Source organism: Lissotriton vulgaris, chromosome 1_1 (assembly GCF_964263255.1).
Source record: "Lissotriton vulgaris chromosome 1_1, aLisVul1.2, whole genome shotgun sequence".
NCBI classification, from domain to species: domain Eukaryota; kingdom Metazoa; phylum Chordata; class Amphibia; order Caudata; family Salamandridae; genus Lissotriton; species Lissotriton vulgaris.
This window is the reverse complement of record NC_141685.1, coordinates 7,987,417-8,008,056: the sequence shown is the minus strand read 5'-3', so window position 1 is coordinate 8,008,056 and position 20,640 is coordinate 7,987,417. Positions and strand designations below refer to the sequence as shown.

At 45.8% G+C, this 20,640-nt stretch overlaps 1 protein-coding gene across 1 annotated transcript in view; it reads left to right on the top strand.

The window, feature by feature from the left end:
- Window positions 1-20,640, top strand: part of LOC147736943 (scavenger receptor cysteine-rich domain-containing protein DMBT1-like) — a 533,293-nt gene that overhangs the window by 81,174 nt on the left and 431,479 nt on the right. The window contains exon 3 of the mRNA XM_086922344.1: window positions 11,550-11,873. Within this exon, the coding sequence (XP_086778470.1) occupies window positions 11,550-11,873 (324 nt within the window). The remainder of the gene's footprint in view (window positions 1-11,549; window positions 11,874-20,640) is intronic.

Here is a 20,640-nt window from a genome sequence, read left to right as displayed (position 1 = left end):
GAAGACAAGCAAAGGCCCAGGGAGAGCATCCAACCCCAAGCAGCTGCACCACTGAAGACAAGCAAAGGCCCAATGAGAGCATCCAACCCCAAGCAGCTGCACCACTGAAGACAAGCAAAGGCCCACGGAGAGCATCCAACCCCAAGCAGCTGCATCACTGAAGACAAGCAAAGGACCCAATGAGAGCATCCAACCCCAAGCAGCTGCACCACTGAAGACAAGCAAAGGCCCAAGGAGAGCATCCAACCCCAAGCAGCTGCACCACTGAAGACAAGCAAAGGGCCAAGGAGAGCATCCAACCCCAAGCAGCTGCACCACTGAAGACAAGCAAAGGCCCAATGAGAGCATCCAACTCCAAGCAGCTGCATCACTGAAGACAAGCAAAGGACCCAATGAGAGCATCCAACCCCAAGCAGCTGCACCACCGAAGACAAGCAAAGGCCCACGGAGAGCATCCAACCCCAAGCAGCTGCACCATTGAAGACAAGCAAAGGAGAGCATCCAACCCCAAGCAGCTGCACCACTGAAGACAAGCAAAGGAGAGCATCCAACCCCAAGCAGCTGCACCACTGAAGACAAGCAAAGGCCCAGGGAGAGCATCCAACCCCAAGCAGCTGCACCACTGAAGACAAGCAAAGGCCCAAGGAGAGCATCCTACCCCAAGCAGCTACACCACTGAAGACAAGCAAAGGCCCACGGAGAGCATCCAACCCCAAGCAGCTGCACCACTGAAGACAAGCAAAGGCCCAAGGAGAGCATCCAACCCCAAGCAGCTGCACCACTGAAGACAAGCAAAGGCCCAAGGAGAGCATCCAACCCCAAGCAGCTGCACCACTGAAGACCAGCAAAGGCCCAAGGAGAGCATCCAACCCCAAGCAGCTGCACCACTGAAGACAAGCAAAGGAGAGCATCCAACCCCAAGCAGCTGCACCACTGAAGACAAGCAAAGGAGAGCATCCAACCCCAAGCAGCTGCACCACTGAAGACAAGCAAAGGCCCAAGGAGAGCATCCAACCCCAAGCAGCTGCACCACTGAAGACAAGCAAAGGCCCAAGGAGAGCATCCAACCCCAAGCAGCTGCACCACTGAAGACAAGCAAAGGACCCAAGGAGAGCATCCAACCCCAAGCAGCTGCACCACTGAAGACAAGCAAAGGCCCAAGGAGAGCATCCAACCCCAAGCAGCTGCACCACTGAAGACAAGCAAAGGACCCAAGGAGAGCATCCAACCCCAAGCAGCTGCACCACTGAAGACAAGACCTATACCATTTATTAATAGTCCTCACAAGTGTATGGTTTCCTCATTGGTGCCCTCCAGCAATATCTTGCCATGTAAAGTAGAGAGGACATTGGCGAGCAACAGGAAACAGCAGGGTTCCGAGAGAAGAGTCACACAATCAAAACACATGTCCCTAAGATGACAAGGAATGAATCCTGACAGGTCTAAAATCATAAAATATGTATTTATTTGTAGGATAGAGCAGGCCCTTCCAGGATAAGGCCAGAAAAGTGTAAAAAGTGCGCACATCACAGAATACATCCTGCTGCGTGACTACCTCATTTTCAGTGTATAAAAAACTATCTGAGGAAAGATAAGCATTTTCTCAATGCTGACAATCAGTCAGAATATCTTTATTCGGCTTATTTAAAAGCCATACAAAGAGGAGAAAAAGATAAAAACATTTCATACACGGTTTTTTCTTAAAAACGGTAAATACAGACAGACAATTTAAAAAAGTATTTACAGACAATTAAAAGTATTACATTCCAAAATGAGTATAAATAGTAAAACATTTGCTTTAAGGCGAATCTAGGCAGGCAGCTTTCACCCTTGAAGCGGCTACCAGAAAGTTAGCTATACAAAAAGTGATGTAGGGATTGGGTAGTAATTGTAGAAAGAGCAGGGCCGGTCTCACTTGAGTAAAGCCTGCCTCTTTAAGAATAGGCAACAAGTATTTTTTTCTTGGCTCTAGATACAGCCCGCAAAACATGACAAAATGCATTGTATCTTGTACAGAGAACTGGTCGCAGCTACAAGGCAAGGCTAATTCCAGCTTCTGCCAACTTTTAAAAGAACCTAAATAAAAATGTAACAAATTAAATCTGAACTTAGTTAAGAGGAACCTATGGAAGGGAATTGTCACAAAACCAAGGTAAGGTGCTAGTGAAGATGAGTTAACAAGAAGACAATGTTCCCTCACTGACGGTTTTGCCAGTTCACATTCTTCACGGCACGCTTCCCTCCTTCCCATGAAGGACTTTTTTACAAAATCGATATCATGTACCTTGATGTTCTCGGGGGAGGAAAAAAGCTCCGGACGTCCCAGGTCTGAAAATGCCTTAGCCAGATAGGCCAGCCAGGGGATCTTATTAGATTTGTCCAGGGACAGAACATCAGACATGATCTTATGGTTTAATGGGAGTTCTTCATTCATCCACGTTTTTAACCAAAAGATCAGAGGGGCCATGCTCAGCATGTCAGACAAAAAGTTTAGGCCCACTTCTTTGTGAATGGAGTAGGTTGGGGTCGACTGTGGTACAGAAAGCAGGGTTCTAATGAATCTATTCTCTGCTCTCTGGATTGGTTCCAAGTTTACATAACCCCACAATGCGGAACCATATAGTGCAATGGCCACAGGTTTACTCTTATAGATTTTTAACAGAGCTTCCATAGGCCTAGCCCCTAGCCTTCCAGCAAAACCCAAAAGTGCTGATGATGATCTAATGACAGCCAACCTCTTGGCTCTTACCTGCGGGCCCCAGGTCCCTTTCTGATCAAACAGTACGCCTAAATAGGGAAATGTAGATACCCTTGAAACCGTGTCCCCCCTACATGTGAATGTTTTGCTTCTCTTCTTACTACACTCACGGCCCACCACCATTGTATGTGACTTGGTTACGTTTACCTTAAGATCCAATCGCTCCATAAACGAACCAAAGGCATTCAAGAGGCGCTGGAGGCCGACACCCGTGCGAGCGATCAGTACGGCGTCATCCGCATATAGGAGCGCCAGGATTTTAACAGCTCCTGCATGCGGGACGTCGGCTTCCTGCTCCCCTAGGTGCGCGCCTAAGCCGTTGATATAGATGGTGAAGAGTAAGGGGGCTAATATGCAGCCTTGCCGTACCCCCCTTAATGATTTAAAGAGGGGGGTACACCTACCCTCATTCGTTACACGTACGGCTGCAAAGAGCTCTTGATGCAGAGTGGCCATAAAGGTAACCAATGCCTCGTCAATACCCATCTCCAACAAAATGGCCCACAACTTTGTCCTATTGACCAGATCAAAAGCCGAGGAGAGATCCATGAAAGCTAGGAACACGGACCCCTCCTTGGCCACGGTATATTTGGAGATGAGCAAGTGTAAGTTGGCGCACTGTTCAATGGTCCCTTTTCTTTCCCTAAAACCATATTGGATCTCAGACAACCCACCACAGTTCTCAACATTTTCCCTTAACCTAGATAAAAAGACTCTGCCTAAGATTTTTACAGATGAATCCAGGAGGGATATAGGCCTATAACAGCCGGGATCATTCCGCTGGCCTTTTTTAAAAATAGGGACGATGGTAGAGGTGTCCCATGAGGCAGGTGCTGGGTTGCCATTGACTGCATTGAACACGTTTGCCAAAACCTCTGCCCACAATTTTGGTGAATACATGAAAAAGTCAGCGGGGACTCCATCGGGACCGGGTGCCTTATGCTTTGTGGTAGCCAAAATAGCTTTTTCCACTTCTTGATGGTTGAAAAAGATGGGGCGGGCGGCTAAGGTTACCAACGGAACACTTTTAATTACTTCGTCAGTATCCCCGTATACATTTTTAAAATGAGACAACCATTTTTCGTCAGGGATAACACAGTCCATGGATTCATTATTATCATCTAAGAAAAAGGGCTGTTTAATAATCTCCCAAAATGTCCTACTATCCTTCAGGACTGCTACCGAAAGAAGGTTCTCCCACGCTTCATGTTTAATGGTTTCCTTTCGTTTTTTTACGGCTAGCTTGTAAGTTTTCCTTAGTCTAATGATCTCATCTTTTTCCCTGGGGGTATTTTTAAGGGCTGCCATCAGTAATCTATGGGCTTTAGAACATGCTGAGTCAAACCAGCGCTTATTTCCTGGGGTTCCTTTTTTTGGCTTAGCTAAGAGATCCTGTGACACCTGCCCACATATTGCCTGAAATGCCTCTACAATTTCTTTGCCCTGGGCACAAGGATTTTTACAAATCTCAACCAGGTCCTTAATCTTTAGGAAATTTTCTGCATAGAATTCTCCCGGGACCACCTTTGCCCATTTCACACGCCTGCCTTGATCAGAAGTCCTCAGGGCGTGAGCGGGCCTTGCTAACATTGGGGGTAACCCCATGTGGACTCCCCAAGCCACTTCAAGTACTACCGGGTTATGATCGCTAAAATGTGTTTGTACCGTACGATAGGCAATAACCCGGTTTAAAATACCTTGGGTTACAAATATATAATCTATAATTGTACCTTGGAGGCACCAGTAAAAGTTGGCAATCTAGGGCCACCATCTGGTTCGTGCAAATCGAAGTTGGCAAGAAAATCTTCTAACTCCTCTCCCTCTGTAGTATGTTCGAAATGGGGTCCCTCTGAGCCTTCGTTCCCATCATCACTACTTCTCCTACAGGCTAGGTTACACGGGTGAATGTTAAAATCGCCTAATGAAATATACTCTAAATCATACTTGGTATTCTGGCTGGCTAATTTTAAAATACTATCTAGGTTAGCAATGTTACATCCTCTATGGTTGCTGTTCCCAGAATTATAAAAGTTTAAATATATAGTCCTGCTAGTATTATTAGTCACTCTTTCTACCATTAAGATGTTATGGGAATCAGTGCTAATCTGCCTACAACTTCCCTTCAGATCTAAGGAAAACAGAATTACAAGGCCTCCCTTAGCTCTCCCCATACGACTGGGGACAGCTGCTTTAGTAAAACTGGTAAACCCATCCCACCAAAGATTGGCGGATGTGTCCCAGGTTTCCTGGAGGGCAATAATATGGTGGCCTAAAACAAAGCTTGACCATGCCTTATCCTGTCGTTTTGCATTTAGCCCTGCTATGTTCCAGCTTATCATCTTGCAAGAATCTGTGGGTGTCTTAGGCTCTGTTTACCGCGCCAATGCCCCTTCAGCTGCTCGTGGCAGTTGGGTCCCTTCATTGGATCCCACTTTCGAAAGGCTCTGCAGGTTATCACTGGCAAGGCTCTGATTCGTACAGTGCTCGAGCAAGTTTAAATTTAAAGTGGGGAGATGTTCATGTTTTGGTGTGACTTGGTGTTCTTGCCCTTTCTCGGAGATGAACTCACTTGGATCTGAGCCATTAATCATTTGGGTGCTCTGATCTAGTTGCTGGTCTAAGGCATCTTTTACCAAATTAGTATCCTCCATATGTCAATCGCAGTCATTTAAATTGGATAAGACTCCAAACCTATTTCCCGTTCCAAATCCCCAGTCAAAAGGGGTGGCCGCCTGACCCCATCCGCTTGATGTCGTGTTCCACATGGGTCGTGGGGTATTTGGGCGCATCAAGAGCTGTTCATTTCCCGTCTGGGCTATAAACCCATTTCCCCGACCTCTGTAATCATATCCCGGGGTACTTACTCCCCACCTGTTTATAATGGGCCAATTTAACCTAGGTGTTCTGGCAGTTAGCCCAGTTGGATAGTTACATTGCCCTGTCCCAAGACTAATCATAGGATGGAAACAGTCGTTGTTATATCTGGGTCGAGCATCCCCTCCCCAGTTAGTGACTCTTGTAATCCTTCTAGGTCTAGGGATGTTAGAGGAGGTCGCGATCTGATTCTCACTATAAAAGAATTTCAGAGTAAGGGGGATTATGGAGCCACTTCTTCGTTGGGGTGGGAAGATGTTGGCCAGGACATTTGGGAGTACCTCTGTGTTAGCAAAGTTTAATACTACGCAGTCCCCCTTAAACTTCTTTGGCTTGTTCCCAATCCATGTTACCCTCCTTGTCATTACAATTTCTCCTGCTAGCTGGTCAGTCCCCTGGTATGCCATTTGCATATTATTAGTGAGCCAATGTAAAGCTTTGTCTTTTAGTCCTTGAGTAGAATCAATTTGGTCATGTGATAAAGTAGGGACGTTGGCCAATACCAGAACTACTGGTGAAGCTTCCATGATGAATTGTGATGAATCATTCCCTAGATGCAGTGGTGCTGGCACAACAGGTGGTAAAGTGGGGGACTCTCTTACTGCTTCCTGGCTAGGCGCAGGTGGTGGTAGCTGCCCTGGCGGGATAGACTGTAGTTGGCCTTCCGTAGGGCCTATGTCCGCACCAGTCTCCTCCTCAGCTATAGCTACTGGTTTAATGACATGAGTAACTAGATTCCCCAATTCGTCAGCCAACTTACTTTGCGACCCACCCATCTTTTTCACCTCGGCAGTTAATTTGTCTATCTTCCCAATCAATGGCCTAATGATGGTCCTGATTTTCATGTCTATCATATCTGAGATCCTATTGAATAGGTCCTCGTCAATGATATGTCTTAACTCATCGTCATCATCGCACTCCACATTTTTCCCTTTGCGTCTAGGCGGTGTAGTGAGCTTTTTTCTTCCTGACTGTTTCCCCCCACGTTTAGACTGAGATTTTCTACAGGTTCTCACAGGCCGTATTACGGACAACGGGGATGAGGGATCTTCCACTACAATATTTTGCTGTTGATCAGGGTCAGACACTGCATTTGTTGACAAGTCAACTAGCAGATCTGAGTTTTCATCATCATTGCCGATGTCTTGAGAATTGAGGTCGGGTATATATGTTGTGGGGTCTTGTGATGGTGTATCAGACATTGGTGCATTAGGGGAAGGGCTCGTTGGGGGCAAAATTGGTGATTGGCTCAGACCAAGGGATTGCCTTCTTTCTTTATTTATTTTTTCGACCACTTGTACTAAGAAAGAATCTAAGGTGTTAAGTGACTCTGTGGCTACAGGTGCCAATTTTCTAGGCATGTTTACAGCAGAATAAGGATGTTATCAGAAGTCAAAAAACGGCACTCAATAATTGACTATGGGAGCAATACGCAATACTAACAATACTAATTCTAACAAAACGGGGGGGAAACACTATCATACAACGATAGGGAGATTCCTGCTCCAATCAGTTCAAAGACCAAATACAAACGGCAGCTAGGATCCAACTCAGTATGAGATAACCTCTTCAAAGCGACCAGCACTAAGATCGTGTTCACCTCAGTTAGGTCGCCTGCATAACAGGGTTACTTTTCAGCAAAGTCCTACTTAAATTCATATAAGGTAGATCAAATCCTCATCTTTAACAGTAACCCCTCTTACTAATCCGGGTTCCTGGGCGAATCAGTAATGGATCAGAACCGTCTTCCTACTGACCCCTGTCTGGTAACCGGCAAAAGAATGGAGGGTAAGAATGGCTGGTAATACTGGCCGAAGAAAGTTCAGTAAAGATGTACAGTAATAATCCACAATATTTTCCACGTGTAGTACAGTACCTTAGCTGCTCGAAGATGGAGATATCAGGGAAATGGCCTTGCCTGGCCTTTTCGTGCCTCTGAGGGCCACAGAGGGCCCGCCCTTTGCCCGGGCTTAGCCCCGCGCTTAGTCCCGCTCGCGTCCCGCTACGAGGAGGGGGCGTTGCTGTTTTGAGCACCTCCGGCGCCTCCTTCCGCGTCACACACGGCGCGCCCCCGCAAAGGCTCCTGGGGGTTGGAGTCCCCCCGCTCTGTGGCCGCGTTGCTGTTGAGAGGCGGCGGCGGGGGGGGACTCGACTCCTAGACCTGCGTGCCGAGTTGCTGCCACACACGGGCTCTCCTTGACAAGAGGTAGCGTTTCCCTTCTGCTGCTGCAAAATTATGCTTGGTCTCAATGCTGACAATCATTCCAAAGTCCCCGCCTTCATGTAGTGCAATGTATGCATGTGGGATTTTTACAGTGCAGCATGATAGGGAAAGGGCAGTAATGTGATGCAACTAACATTATACAGCATATGTGTGTCTTTTTCCTGTACTAGCGCACAATGTTGCAAGGGTCCCCTCATTGTAGGTAGAATTGTTTTTGAGCAGGACGGGCCGTCTGATCCTGAGAGGCATTTTTTCTTTCTATGTGTGCTGCAAAATAAAGATATTTCTCCTCGTTGTGCCTCACCCTTGAATGTGTATCATGTTGATGCGTTCGCAGGTCTACCAGTAATGATACATCTTGGAATGTGCCGACATCCATGGATGGAAGCATGGAAGCCCCCACGCCCTGTGTTGAGCTACTCAAGATTTATCAGGCCAAACAAGACCTGCCAGGTGCCCTTGCGTGGCGTGATGAATCTAACCTAAGAGGTGTGCTGTTCTTGTGCCCCATTGCGTGGTGCAAGGGTGACACAAGTCATTAATAAATATGACCCAGCTAGTGCCTAGGATGGTGCAGGTTGACAAGGGTGCTGCTTTTGTTGCCATAAGTCTTCAGCCCTTTGATGAGGTGTCAAGCTGCATGTAAGATATCCCTAAGAGGTGCCAGCACAGAGTATGAGAGTCCGGGGAGCAGCACATTAACACCATCCAGATGTGAAAGTATTATACCTTGATCAGCTGTTGAGAAATCACCTTCTGGTAGGAATTGTTTTGCTTTCCTTAGTAGAGTGAGCTTGTATCAACCCTCATCTGGAGGGGTTCCCCGGCATCACCGTGCATGCAGCACCTGGACCCCACATGGACCTCCCGCCACTAACCGGACGCTGCAGAGCTGAAGACCAGGACCAGGTTGGGGGGGAACCTCTGGGGCTCAACTGCAAATAACACCTGCGGGTGGCCCCCGAGTGGTACTGGGTACAGTGAGATACTTTGCTACCTGCGCTCAGGCATTGAGGGGGACGTAGCAGAGGAGGACTTGGCCCTGTACCAAGAAGCCCATCTGCTGAGGAGAAATGATGGGGTGCGGGGACCTCTGGCACTGCTTGGCCTTGCACTGCTACTGCTGGGCCCACCTTGCAAGAGGAGTCTGGGCAAGGTGACATTGGGGGGGAACCTGCTGACCTGTGGCTCTTCCTCCGCCCCTGTGAACCGCTGCTGTAACTGGAGGTCCCCTACTGGGAAGAGCACAAAGCAAAGAGAGGAGAGCTATGGCCCCATGTGCATGGGTGAACGGATTGGGACCATGTATATGTACGGTCCTTAGCAGAGACACCATGCGGCTGCAGCACCTGAACCTTCTGCTCTGGCACCTGGCTAGTACATAGAACCTGTTGCAGGCTCACTCTCTGAATTGACACTGCGATATCTGACAGTGACACTGAGGACTAGTATTCCCATCCTGACCTGCAACAAACATGGGAAAAACCGAACGCAGGCGGGATCAGAACCCTGGAGGCACGGCAGGACTACCTAGCAAGGCGGGCCCGGAGTTGCAGACACTCAGTGGGGCTGGGCACCTCACAGTGCAAGATGTTATACTGCCCACCACTTCCTCCCAAGAGGCATTGGAGACTAAAATGGACACCCTGCGATCGGAAATGGGCCTCTTACGCGATGACCACAAGCGCCTTGCTGAGCAGGTCACCACGACTGATCGCATATTGGCAGAGATATCCCCAGCACTCACCTCGACCACTGAGAAAGTGACTAAAATGGAGGCTAAAATTCAGACACTAGAACTGCGAGCAGAGGATGCTGGAAACTGTTCCTGCCGCAATAACATCAGAGTGGTGGGATTACTGGAAGGTTTGAAGGTCCGAGTATGCTAGACTGCCTGGAAAAATGGCTGAGAGAAGAGATAGCGTTTGAGGGTTTTTCTGCGTTCTTTGCACTCAAGAAACACCACCAAGTACCATCCAGGCCACCAGTGCTTGGGCCCCCGCAGCCAGTGGAGGTCCCATTGCTCTATTTCAAAGCTAGGCACCATATCCTAACCCAGGCCCGACGCAAGGAGGAACTGCGAATCGACAACGTGGTTGTGCTGATTTTCCCGCACTTTTCAAGAGAGGTGCAGAAGCAGAGGGCCTCCTTCCAGGGTGCATAAAGATGTTTGCAGCAAATGGGCCTTGCATATGCAATGCTATTTCCAGCCTGACCGAGGGAGGCAACACCAGAATGCACCAGAATCATATGCTACTCACAGGAGATATGGGACTGGCTTGACCATCAACCATCGCATTTGAGCCACAGTTAGGGACACACTGATTTAATATTTTGACAACATTTCTAACACAGTATCCTCTCCCCTTGTGGAATGGGATGCCTTCAAGATGGTCATGCATGGTCACTGCATAGCTGAATCGAAGGGAGTCAGACACACTTTGCTGCTAGACATTCTGGCAGTGAAGGGTCACCGGAGGGCAATTGAGGAGCGTAGGCCGGGACATCTGGAAGTACAGCCTGACCTCTTGGAGGCTAGGGAGTCTGTGGGGACAGAAAGAGAATGGCTTAGAAGCTTCGGCTTTTGCCAACATATGGACAGAACACATGCTGAAAGCGACAAGGCGGGATAACTCTTGGCTTGGTTAGCTATCCTCACCAAGCATGGTTCACCCATAATGGAGCTAGAGATGGAGGGAGGGCACAGGATTCACTCTGAAGAAGGGGTTAATGCTCACTTCGCCCAATACTATTCAAACCACTACAAAAGCACAATAATGCAAGCTAGTTTTGTATTAGAGACCTATCTGATGAACTTGCATCGTCTGCGGCTGCGGCTAGCAGCGGATGAGACAGGGGAGCAGCTCACCCTATGTGGAGAGCATGCAAAGTGCGCATGGCGGTTTGGCTGGCCTGAGATGCACACTGATAACAGTACATACCACTCTCCGTGGACGCCTGTTATTCCGCTGGAACCACCCCCAAGACCCTGGGACACAAAATAAAAGAATAATAAACCACAGTATACTATTGTTTTATTTGTCTTTGCTTTACGCTGCTGTCAGGGTGGGATGACGCTCGTTCACCATCGCTGCCTCTGTGTCTGCCTGATGCTCTGAAAATCATTCAAATTAATTAAAAAAATCACTGAAGGAAATTGGTCCAGAACAATTGCTGCTGGCGTGCTTTAATAACTCAAATGCGAAAATGTGCCAGATTTTCCACCACTGGCAAGGATAAGCTTTGAAGAGAAGCCAGAACATGCATTCTCCCTGCTTAGACCCATCGTCTACCCACACATACATATGAAATGTGTTTGTGAATTAAATCTACTTTGTGCATCAGTGAATTACCACTGATTCCACGATTATGTCAGACATCCTGCTGGACTTATCAGGTAGATTGTGCCCCTAGGCCTTTTTCCCCATCATGTGCGTTCTGCATTAGCTGGGAAACTACATATTTGCATGGAATAAGATTTAACAGTGAAATCTTTAAAAGCATTTCTTAATACAGAACATTGTGAAAGGAACTGAACTCTGACCTCAAAAGTAATCAGGGTCCACATAAGTATGATTAATACCTCTTTCTTTAGCTGTCTCTGTATTCCTTTGATTATGGTAAACAGTGGAAAGAAGTTCTTGATATCGTTGCATAAATATTAATCTATAAATATATTCTCTTTCTTTTAAGACACTGCAGTTGTTCGACTGACAGGCTCCAAAGCCCCCTGTGCTGGGATTGTACAGGTGAAGTTCTTCCACTGGGAAAGAGTCTGTGACAGGCAATGGGACATGAAGGAGGCTGCTGTGGTGTGTAGAGAGCTGAACTGTGGAGTCCCAACTGCAGTCCCTCCAGCCTCAGCCTTCGGAGCACAAAAGAATGATCGAGTTGGGATGTCTGACGTCCAGTGCAAAGGAGATGAAGACAGCCTGCTGCAGTGTCCCTACAACACCCAGTTTCAACAGTTTCCAGATTTTTGTTATGATGGGAGGTATGCAGCTGTGAACTGCACAGGTAAGAACTGCAAAACTACTTCTGACTGCCATGGAATCCAAACTCAACAGAAAACAGGCAATGGAGAGTACAGGACTTACCCCATCTACAACCTCATGGTCACGCTTCACTAGGAGGCTGCTCCCACCACTTCTTCCCTTGCCGTCCATTGTGATTACACCTCCTCCTACAGCACTTTCTCCCTTTCCATCCAGTGTGATTACACCTCTTCCTGCAGCACTTCTTTCCTTTCCATCGAGTGGGATTACACCGCCCCCTACAGCACTCTTTCCTTTCCATTCAGTGTGATTACACCTCCTCCTGCAGCACTTCTTCCCTTTCCATTCAGTGTGATTACACCTCCTCCTACAGCACTTTCTCCCTTTCCATCCAGTGTGATTACACCTCTTCCTGCAGCACTTCTTTCCTTTCCATCGAGTGGGATTACACCTCCTACTACAGCACTTCTTTCCTTTCCATTCAGTGTGATTACACCTCCTCCTGCAGCACTTCTTCCCTTTCCATTCAGTGTGATTACACCTCCTCCTACAGCACTTTCTCCCTTTCCATCCAGTGTGATTACACCTCTTCCTGCAGCACTTCTTTCCTTTCCATCGAGTGGGATTACACCTCCTACTACAGCACTTCTTTCCTTTCCATTCAGTGTGATTACACCTCCTCCTGCAGCACTTCTTCCCTTTCCATTCAGTGTGATTACACCTCCTCCTACAGCACTTTCTCCCTTTCCATCCAGTGTGATTACACCTCCTACTACAGCACTTCTTTCCTTTCCATTCAGTGTGATTACACCTCTTCCTGCAGCACTTCTTTCCTTTCCATCGAGTGGGATTACACCTCCTCCTGCAGCATTTCTTCCCTTTCCATTCAGTGTGATTACACCTCCTCCTGCAGCATTTCTTCCCTTTCCATCCAGTGGGATTACACCTCCTCCTGCAGCACTTCTTCCCTTTCCATCCAGTGGGATTACCCCTCCTCCTGCAGCACTTCTTACCTTTCCAACAAGTGGGATTACACCTCCTCCTACAGCACTTCTTCCCTTTCCAACCAGTGTCATTACATCTTCTCCTTCTGCACCACTTCTTCCTTTTCTGTCCAGAGTGATAACAAGTCCTCCTGCAATGTTTCATTTCGTTACATCCACTTTGATCACATCTCCCCCTACAGCACCTCTTTTCTTTACATCCAGTGGGATTACACCTCATCCTCTAGCACGTCTTACCTCTCTATCCAGTGGAATTACACCTCCTCCTGCAGCACTTCTTCCCTTTCCATTCAGTGTGATTACACCTCCTCCTACAGCACTTTCTCCCTTTCCATCCAGTGTGATTACACCTCTTCCTGCAGCACTTCTTTCCTTTCCATCGAGTGGGATTACACCTCCTACTACAGCACTTCTTTCCTTTCCATTCAGTGTGATTACACCTCCTCCTGCAGCACTTCTTCCCTTTCCATTCAGTGTGATTACACCTCCTCCTACAGCACTTTCTCCCTTTCCATCCAGTGTGATTACACCTCCTACTACAGCACTTCTTTCCTTTCCATTCAGTGTGATTACACCTCTTCCTGCAGCACTTCTTTCCTTTCCATCGAGTGGGATTACACCTCCTCCTGCAGCATTTCTTCCCTTTCCATTCAGTGTGATTACACCTCCTCCTGCAGCATTTCTTCCCTTTCCATCCAGTGGGATTACACCTCCTCCTGCAGCACTTCTTCCCTTTCCATCCAGTGGGATTACCCCTCCTCCTGCAACACTTCTTACCTTTCCAACAAGTGGGATTACACCTCCTCCTACAGCACTTCTTCCCTTTCCAACCAGTGTCATTACATCTTCTCCTTCTGCACCACTTCTTCCTTTTCTGTCCAGAGTGATAACAAGTCCTCCTGCAATGTTTCATTTCGTTACATCCACTTTGATCACATCTCCCCCTACAGCACCTCTTTTCTTTACATCCAGTGGGATTACACCTCATCCTCTAGCACGTCTTACCTCTCTATCCAGTGGAATTACACCTCTTCCTACAGCACTTCTTCCCTTTCCATACAGTGTCATTACACCACCTGTGTGATTACAACTCCTCCTACAAAACCTTCTTAACTTTACATCTGGTGTGATTAATCCCCTCCTCCTGCACCCTTTCCATTCAGTGTGATTGCACATTCCCCTCACCGCTTCTTCCCTTTCCATTCAGTGTGATTGCACATTCCCCTCACCGCTTCTTCCCTTTACGTTCAGTGTGATTACACATTCTCCTACATCTATTCTTAGCCTTACATCCAGTGTAATTAATCCTTCTCCTCCTGCACCCTTTCTTCGCCTTCCATCCTGTGCGATTACACATTCTCCTGCACCGCTTCTTTCATTTCAAACCAGTGTTATTATATTGTCACCTCCAGCGCCAGTTCTTCCTTTTCCATCCATTGTGATTACACCCCCTCCTACTCCACTTCTTCCCTTTTCATCCAGTGTGATTATACCTCACCCTACATTACTTCTCATCGTTCACTCCAGTGTGATTACAGCTCCGCCTACAAGCATTCTCCTCTTTCCAATCAGTGTTTATACACCTCCTCTTACACCCTTTCTAAACTTCCCATCTAGTTTGATTACACCTCCTTCTAGAGCTCGTTTTATTTTTCCATCTATTGTTATAACACATTCTCCTACAGCACGTCTTCTCTTTCTATCCAGATTGATCACACCTCACCCTACAGCACTTCATTACTTTACTTCCATTGTGACTACACCTCCTTCTACAGCACATCTTCCCTTATCATCTTTGTGATTACACCTTGTTGGAAAGTGTTTTATTTGTAGTGATAATTAGTGACCTACCACTAAAACATATACCACAAACACAATAAAAAGGTTAGTCAAGGTCTCAATAAATTATTCCCTTGCTCAACCCTTGGTAGCTGGCAACTGCATGCAGGCGTAACTTAGGAGACAGGTGTGTAAATTATTTGAAAACAACAATACATTAAATAAGTAAGTTACAACAAACTATAACAATCCAACACCAAATTACAAAAATAGGTTACATTTTTATGAACAAATAGACATAAATACGACATAAATCCAGTGTAGGGAACTGGAGGTGTACATTTTTAAAGAATAAACACTTTCTAGTGTAAAAACAAGAGTGCAAAATTGAGACACCTAGTCGCGCTTGAGCGGGATCAAGTCAAAGTATATGCTGACCACAATGGAGCTCTGGTCAGACACATTAAGCAGGAGGTCTCAGTCAACATTTTACCTTTGCTTTTTTTTTTTTTTTTTACTTTATATTTTTTTTTTCCTTTGAGAAACCCATGGTGGTAGGAGACAGATTATACATACAAACATAAGTTTTTACATAAGTTATATGTGGAGATTTATACAATACAGTAAGATAAATTTTAATTGGCCAACCAGTCCTCAAATGGTGCCCAGTTCTTGGCAGCGATCAGACGCTTTTTCCTCCCTCTAAGCGCCTGAACAGATGTTTCCAATTTAAACCATGCAAGCATCCTTGCCTTCCAATGACAGAAAGTCGGGGGTTCAACATTGATCCATTGTGATGTGATGCAGAGTCTGAACATGGCCATTGCAATAAACAAGAAAGCTTGAATGTCCTTAGTTCTTTCAGAAGCCATTGAGTATTCGTAGCCATTTATTACCAATTCCGCTGAGATTTTAACCGGAGTTTCAATTAACTGGTTAATGAAAGTTTCAGTTTGATTGATAAAAGATGATGGCTCAGGACATGCAAAAAACATATGAACAGAATTGGCAGAGAAAAATTTACATATTGGACAGAAAGATCCTATACCCCCTCTAATAGCTCCCCAGCTAACGAGTTTGGCAGGAGTATAATAGAGATTAAACATTGACATATAGCTTTGAGTACGGAGCGTACCTGACACCAACACAGATCTAGCTAATTCCAACGGGATGTTTAGGTCGATAGATGGCACTCCAAATTTACCCGCCCACTTGTTATTCTGATCCCCTAAATCATCTGGAAGTTGAGATAGAAGGGACTGATAAAGACCCCTAATCTAGCATTCCTTCGTATTAGTTTGACAATGGTGATCTTGTCGAACATTTTGGGATTTGTTGGGAAATTCTTATCAAGAAAGCTTCTGAGTTGCAAATATTTAAGAAAGTGATTGGATTGCAGATGAAATTTCTCCTTCAGAAAAGAGAATGAGGCCATCTGACCGAGATGGGCCAGATCCCCAATTTCCTTCAGGCCTGCAGAGCTCCATCTGATAATAACCCCTTCTAGAAATATTAAAGGTAATACACAGACGACACCCAGATTGTGGTCTCGGTGTTCCCAGGGACAGAGATGGGTGTGGCAGTCAGGTTTCAGAATTGTATGTCAGCAGTCAGCTCCTGGATGGTAAAACGTTGTTTAAAACTGAACTCCTCCAAGACTGAGGTGCTCATCTTTGGGTCAAACACCAGTCTTTGGGGCCCTAGCTGGTGGCCCACTGACATGGGACCACCACCTTGTCCGGTTTCAAAGGTTAAGAACCTTGGTGTCATTATTGCCAACCAACTATCCTTTAAACCCCAAGTCAAGGCACTGAGCTCCTCCATACACTGGACCTTGAAAATTATTAGGAAGATTCTCCCCTTCCTACCAGAGGGAAGCAGAAAGACGGTGGTGACAGCCCTTGTACTGTCATGCATCGACTACTGCAACAGTCTCCTTCTCGAAGCACAACAGGGGGTGCTTAATGAACTTCAGGTCCTACAAAATGCGGCCGCCCGCCTTTTTGGGGGACTGCCCAAGTTTTCCTCAGTTACCAAGGAGCTGGAAAAGCTGCACTGGCTCCCGGTGCGGAAGCGGATTCTGTTCAAGACCCTCTGTATAGTGTTCAAGGCATTACATGGTCTTGGTCCTCAGTTCCTTCAGGATCATTTTCAATGGTATAGACCAGGTAGACAACTTAGGTCAGCCAGTCTAGGGCTGATTAAAACGACCCGGATCAGGAAGGTGCGCTGGGGCGGAAGGAGTTTTGTTAGGGGAGCAGCGGTGGCGTGGAACTCCCTCCCTCTTTTCCTTAAACAGAACGAGAAACTGCTGGCATTCAGAAGGGAACTAAAAACTTGGCTTTTTTCTCACTAGTTCCTTGAAACTCTCTCCCTGGGGATTATCACTTCAGCGCCAGGACACCGATTGGTAATAGTGCGCTTTATAAGTGTTATAATACATAAATAAATAAATAAATAATCCTGAAGCATCAAACGGGGTATAGTAATTACGTTTTGACAAATGGAAATGACGTCGAACTTTCTGCCAGACCGAAAATAGGGCCCAACAGACCTTAAATTTTGTCTTTTTAAAAGAGCTTGGTTCGAGAATGCGGGCTAAAACTCCTTTAGTAGCATCGCCAAGCGATATTGCATATATTGATGGTGACATATGGAGAGGAATATCAACTGAATCTCCCAACAAAGGAACGCCAAAGTGTTGTATCAGAGCTGCCCAATAATAATATGTCAAGGTCGGAACTGTCCAGCCACCACGATCCTGCGGTAGACAGGTCCACTTAGCTGCCCTTCTTGGTTTACGGTAGCCCCATAGAAATCGCTGCCAGTTCCTTTCCACTTTTATTAATGTTGGCTTAGAAATTAGAAGTGGAATGGATCTGAAAAGGTATAAAAATTTCGGTAAGACAAGCATCTTTAAGATGTTGCAGTGACAAATAGCGAAAGATGTAGATGGGTCTGTGTGGTTCCACGTTATTAACTGTAATACCCGTTTTGACAAAACTTCCGCCCCAAAATGTTGTTTCCAGGAAAATACGATTATGATCACTAATCATTGTTTCTTCAATCCTTGGAACAGCACAACTAGAATTGATGTGAGAAGAGATAATAACATGATCAATAACCGAGCTAGTATGCCGATTATTAAAGGTAGGAATAGTTTCACCTTCTTCGCCTTCAGCAAAGCCCAAGATTTCCAGGTCATAGCAGCCCATAAATGAATTTAAAACCTTCCCATAGCTGTTATGCCCAAAATGCAAATCATCAAATCCGGCATTATTTGTGAACCCACAGACTTTCTTAGTCGAAAATTCACATAAAGGAGTGTTAAAATCACCGACCCATATAAAGTAAAAAAAGACGTTTACTTCTAAAATTAACTTTTCAATAGCACTAGCCAGATCAGATATTACTGTAACCCTTGAGCTATCAAAAATGTTGTTATAATAGTTTAGCAGTAAAATGTTACGTCCTTGAAACTCAGATAACCAAAGAATCTGCACATGTGCTCCCACAGTTATATACCTCTTAACTACAATCGGGCGATTAATAGACACGAGTGTCAGTAGTCCGTCTTTAGCTCTCCCTGGTCCAATACCCTGCGCCGGAAGATTATAAGAGACAAACCCGTCAAAATTAACATCATCCCAGCACCAAGTTTCTTGGACGCATAGTATATCATAGGTGTTAATCAGGCCCAACCACCCTAGGACATTTCCCTTTGATTTCAAACCTGCAATATTCCAACTAGCAATTGTTATCCCTTTGCCACTTATCCCAGTACTATCAGGTATTACAATTGCATTACTACCGTCGTCCTCCCTATGATTTCCATTAGGGAGGACCCCAGGGTCTTTGGTCAGGTCTGGGTTGACCACCTGTGTCAACTCAACTACCATAAGGTTATCATCAGCCTCGCTCACCAATGCATCTGAAATCTCACATAGGGGGGCGGGTTAGAAACCCGGATCGGCTCGGCTACCATAGGGTTATCACTAGGCTCGCTCACCAATACATCTGAAATCTCATTCGGGGGGTTCTCAGAAACCTAGGGAAGTCAGTCATTGGTGTCTAAGCTGCTTAGAGCATGAAATCGATTTTGCAATGGGATATCCAGACCAGGCCTATATATAAATGGGAATTGCCTAGTGTTGTTGTTATCATTGGGGATGGCTTTACTAAGGTAACTATAAAAGTAACCAAGTGGACGGGCATAGACACTGTTATCAGTGGACGGTTAATAATAACACAGTCACCCTGCTACTCTTTGTAGAGTTGCCGATACAGTTCACCCTTCTAGTTGTTAAAATTTGGTCAGAATATTCGACTGGAAACCCACAATGCCTATGCAACCAGGAGACTGTTTTGTATTTTAAGGAGTCATGTGGTTCTTGTTGGGGCTGGGTCATACATGTTTCAACAGGAGACACATTAGTTAGGAAAACCACGTAAGGGGCACAATCTGGGGGGAGATTGATAAAACGCCTTCTCTTCACTTCTGTCCACCCCTCTTTGTTCTCAGCCACGAGGCTGGAAAATGCTAGGTGAACTATCTAGTATGACTGTCTCCTTAACACTGTGCCTCCCCTCTATTGGGGTTTTGACCTCTCTGCTCACTCTTGTGCCCTTCTCAATAATCTTAGGTTTTCCAACCACGGCGATATGAGAATCCAAAAGGCCTCCCAATCTGGTTACTTCAGCAGAAATCAGATCTAGTTTGGCCACTAAGGCTTTAATAATAATTTCAAGCTTAGTATTATTGATGCTAACCAATAGAACAAATTGCTCAGTATTTAGTTTAGCAGTACCTTCCTTTTCCGTGGCATCCTCCTCGCTCACAATACTTTTGGGGGGTTTCCAACTCTTTTTTTATTCCGATTTCCCCCACGTCTAGTTGGAACTTTCCTGCAGGCTCTAACTACTCTGTGTGGCGGGGAAGCATGTACTGATGTATTACAGGAATCAGGGGAGTCACTACTAACTCTGGGGCCTCATTGTCAGTAACATCCACATTTTCCACCTCACAGCTATCATCTAAAGCAGATGCGCTTAAAGAAGTAGACAGAGTCGGTGGACTACCACGTCCTAGTGATAATCGCCGATTGTTATTAATTTTCCCAACTACTTTGACTAAATAGTTATCCAATGTGGCAGGCACTGGGGGGTTTTTCACTATTTTTTGTTTAGACATTATTAAAACCGCAGACAAGGCACACAATGCTATTTTAAAAAACCGAAAGCTATCATGAAAAAATGCGATACAATTATCTGACACAAATATAATATATCAAAGTCTTTAAAATAATATATTTAAATGTCTCACAAGTTGGGCAGAAAAGGCCCTAGATGTAAGGCCAGGGTTTGTGGCCCAGCCCAGGCTCGACCTGCACTGGACTGCCACAGACTGTCCCGCCCTTGTCCCGGGCTTCTCCCGGCGCTGCCCACGCGCGTCCCGTGGGACGGGAGGCATTCTACATTCTGACCAGGGCCCTGTGTTTAGCTCTTGGGCTTACAAAGAAGTCATGGCCAGTTTGGGCGTTGCATTGCGGTACTCCTCTTCATTTCATCCTGAGGGAAATTCTGTTGTGGAAAAGAAAAACGGGGACAAAAAGCAGTCTGTAAAAGCTAGAGTATTAGATTTGGGTGAGCCAAGTGAGCCTGAAACAACGCCAGCCCAAAAAACTTTCAAAGATTAAGTACAAGACTTTTTTCATTTCCTGGATTCACCAAGGATTGAACTTTGGATTATTTCTGGAATATTTTTCTTTGGTTAGCTTTAGTAAGGACTCTTAGTGTGCTGATAAATGGAAGATACATTCATTTGGACACTTCAAGTAAAAATGTGGACCTACTTTTGAAACCACACACATCATCCCATCGTGAAGCAAGAGACTTGTCAGCAGTTAACATCACAACCGTTGCTATACAACATGGTATAGTTTGGGACAAAACAGATTATGATATACTCGGCCTGTCTGAACTTTTGTAGATTCCACACTTATTTAA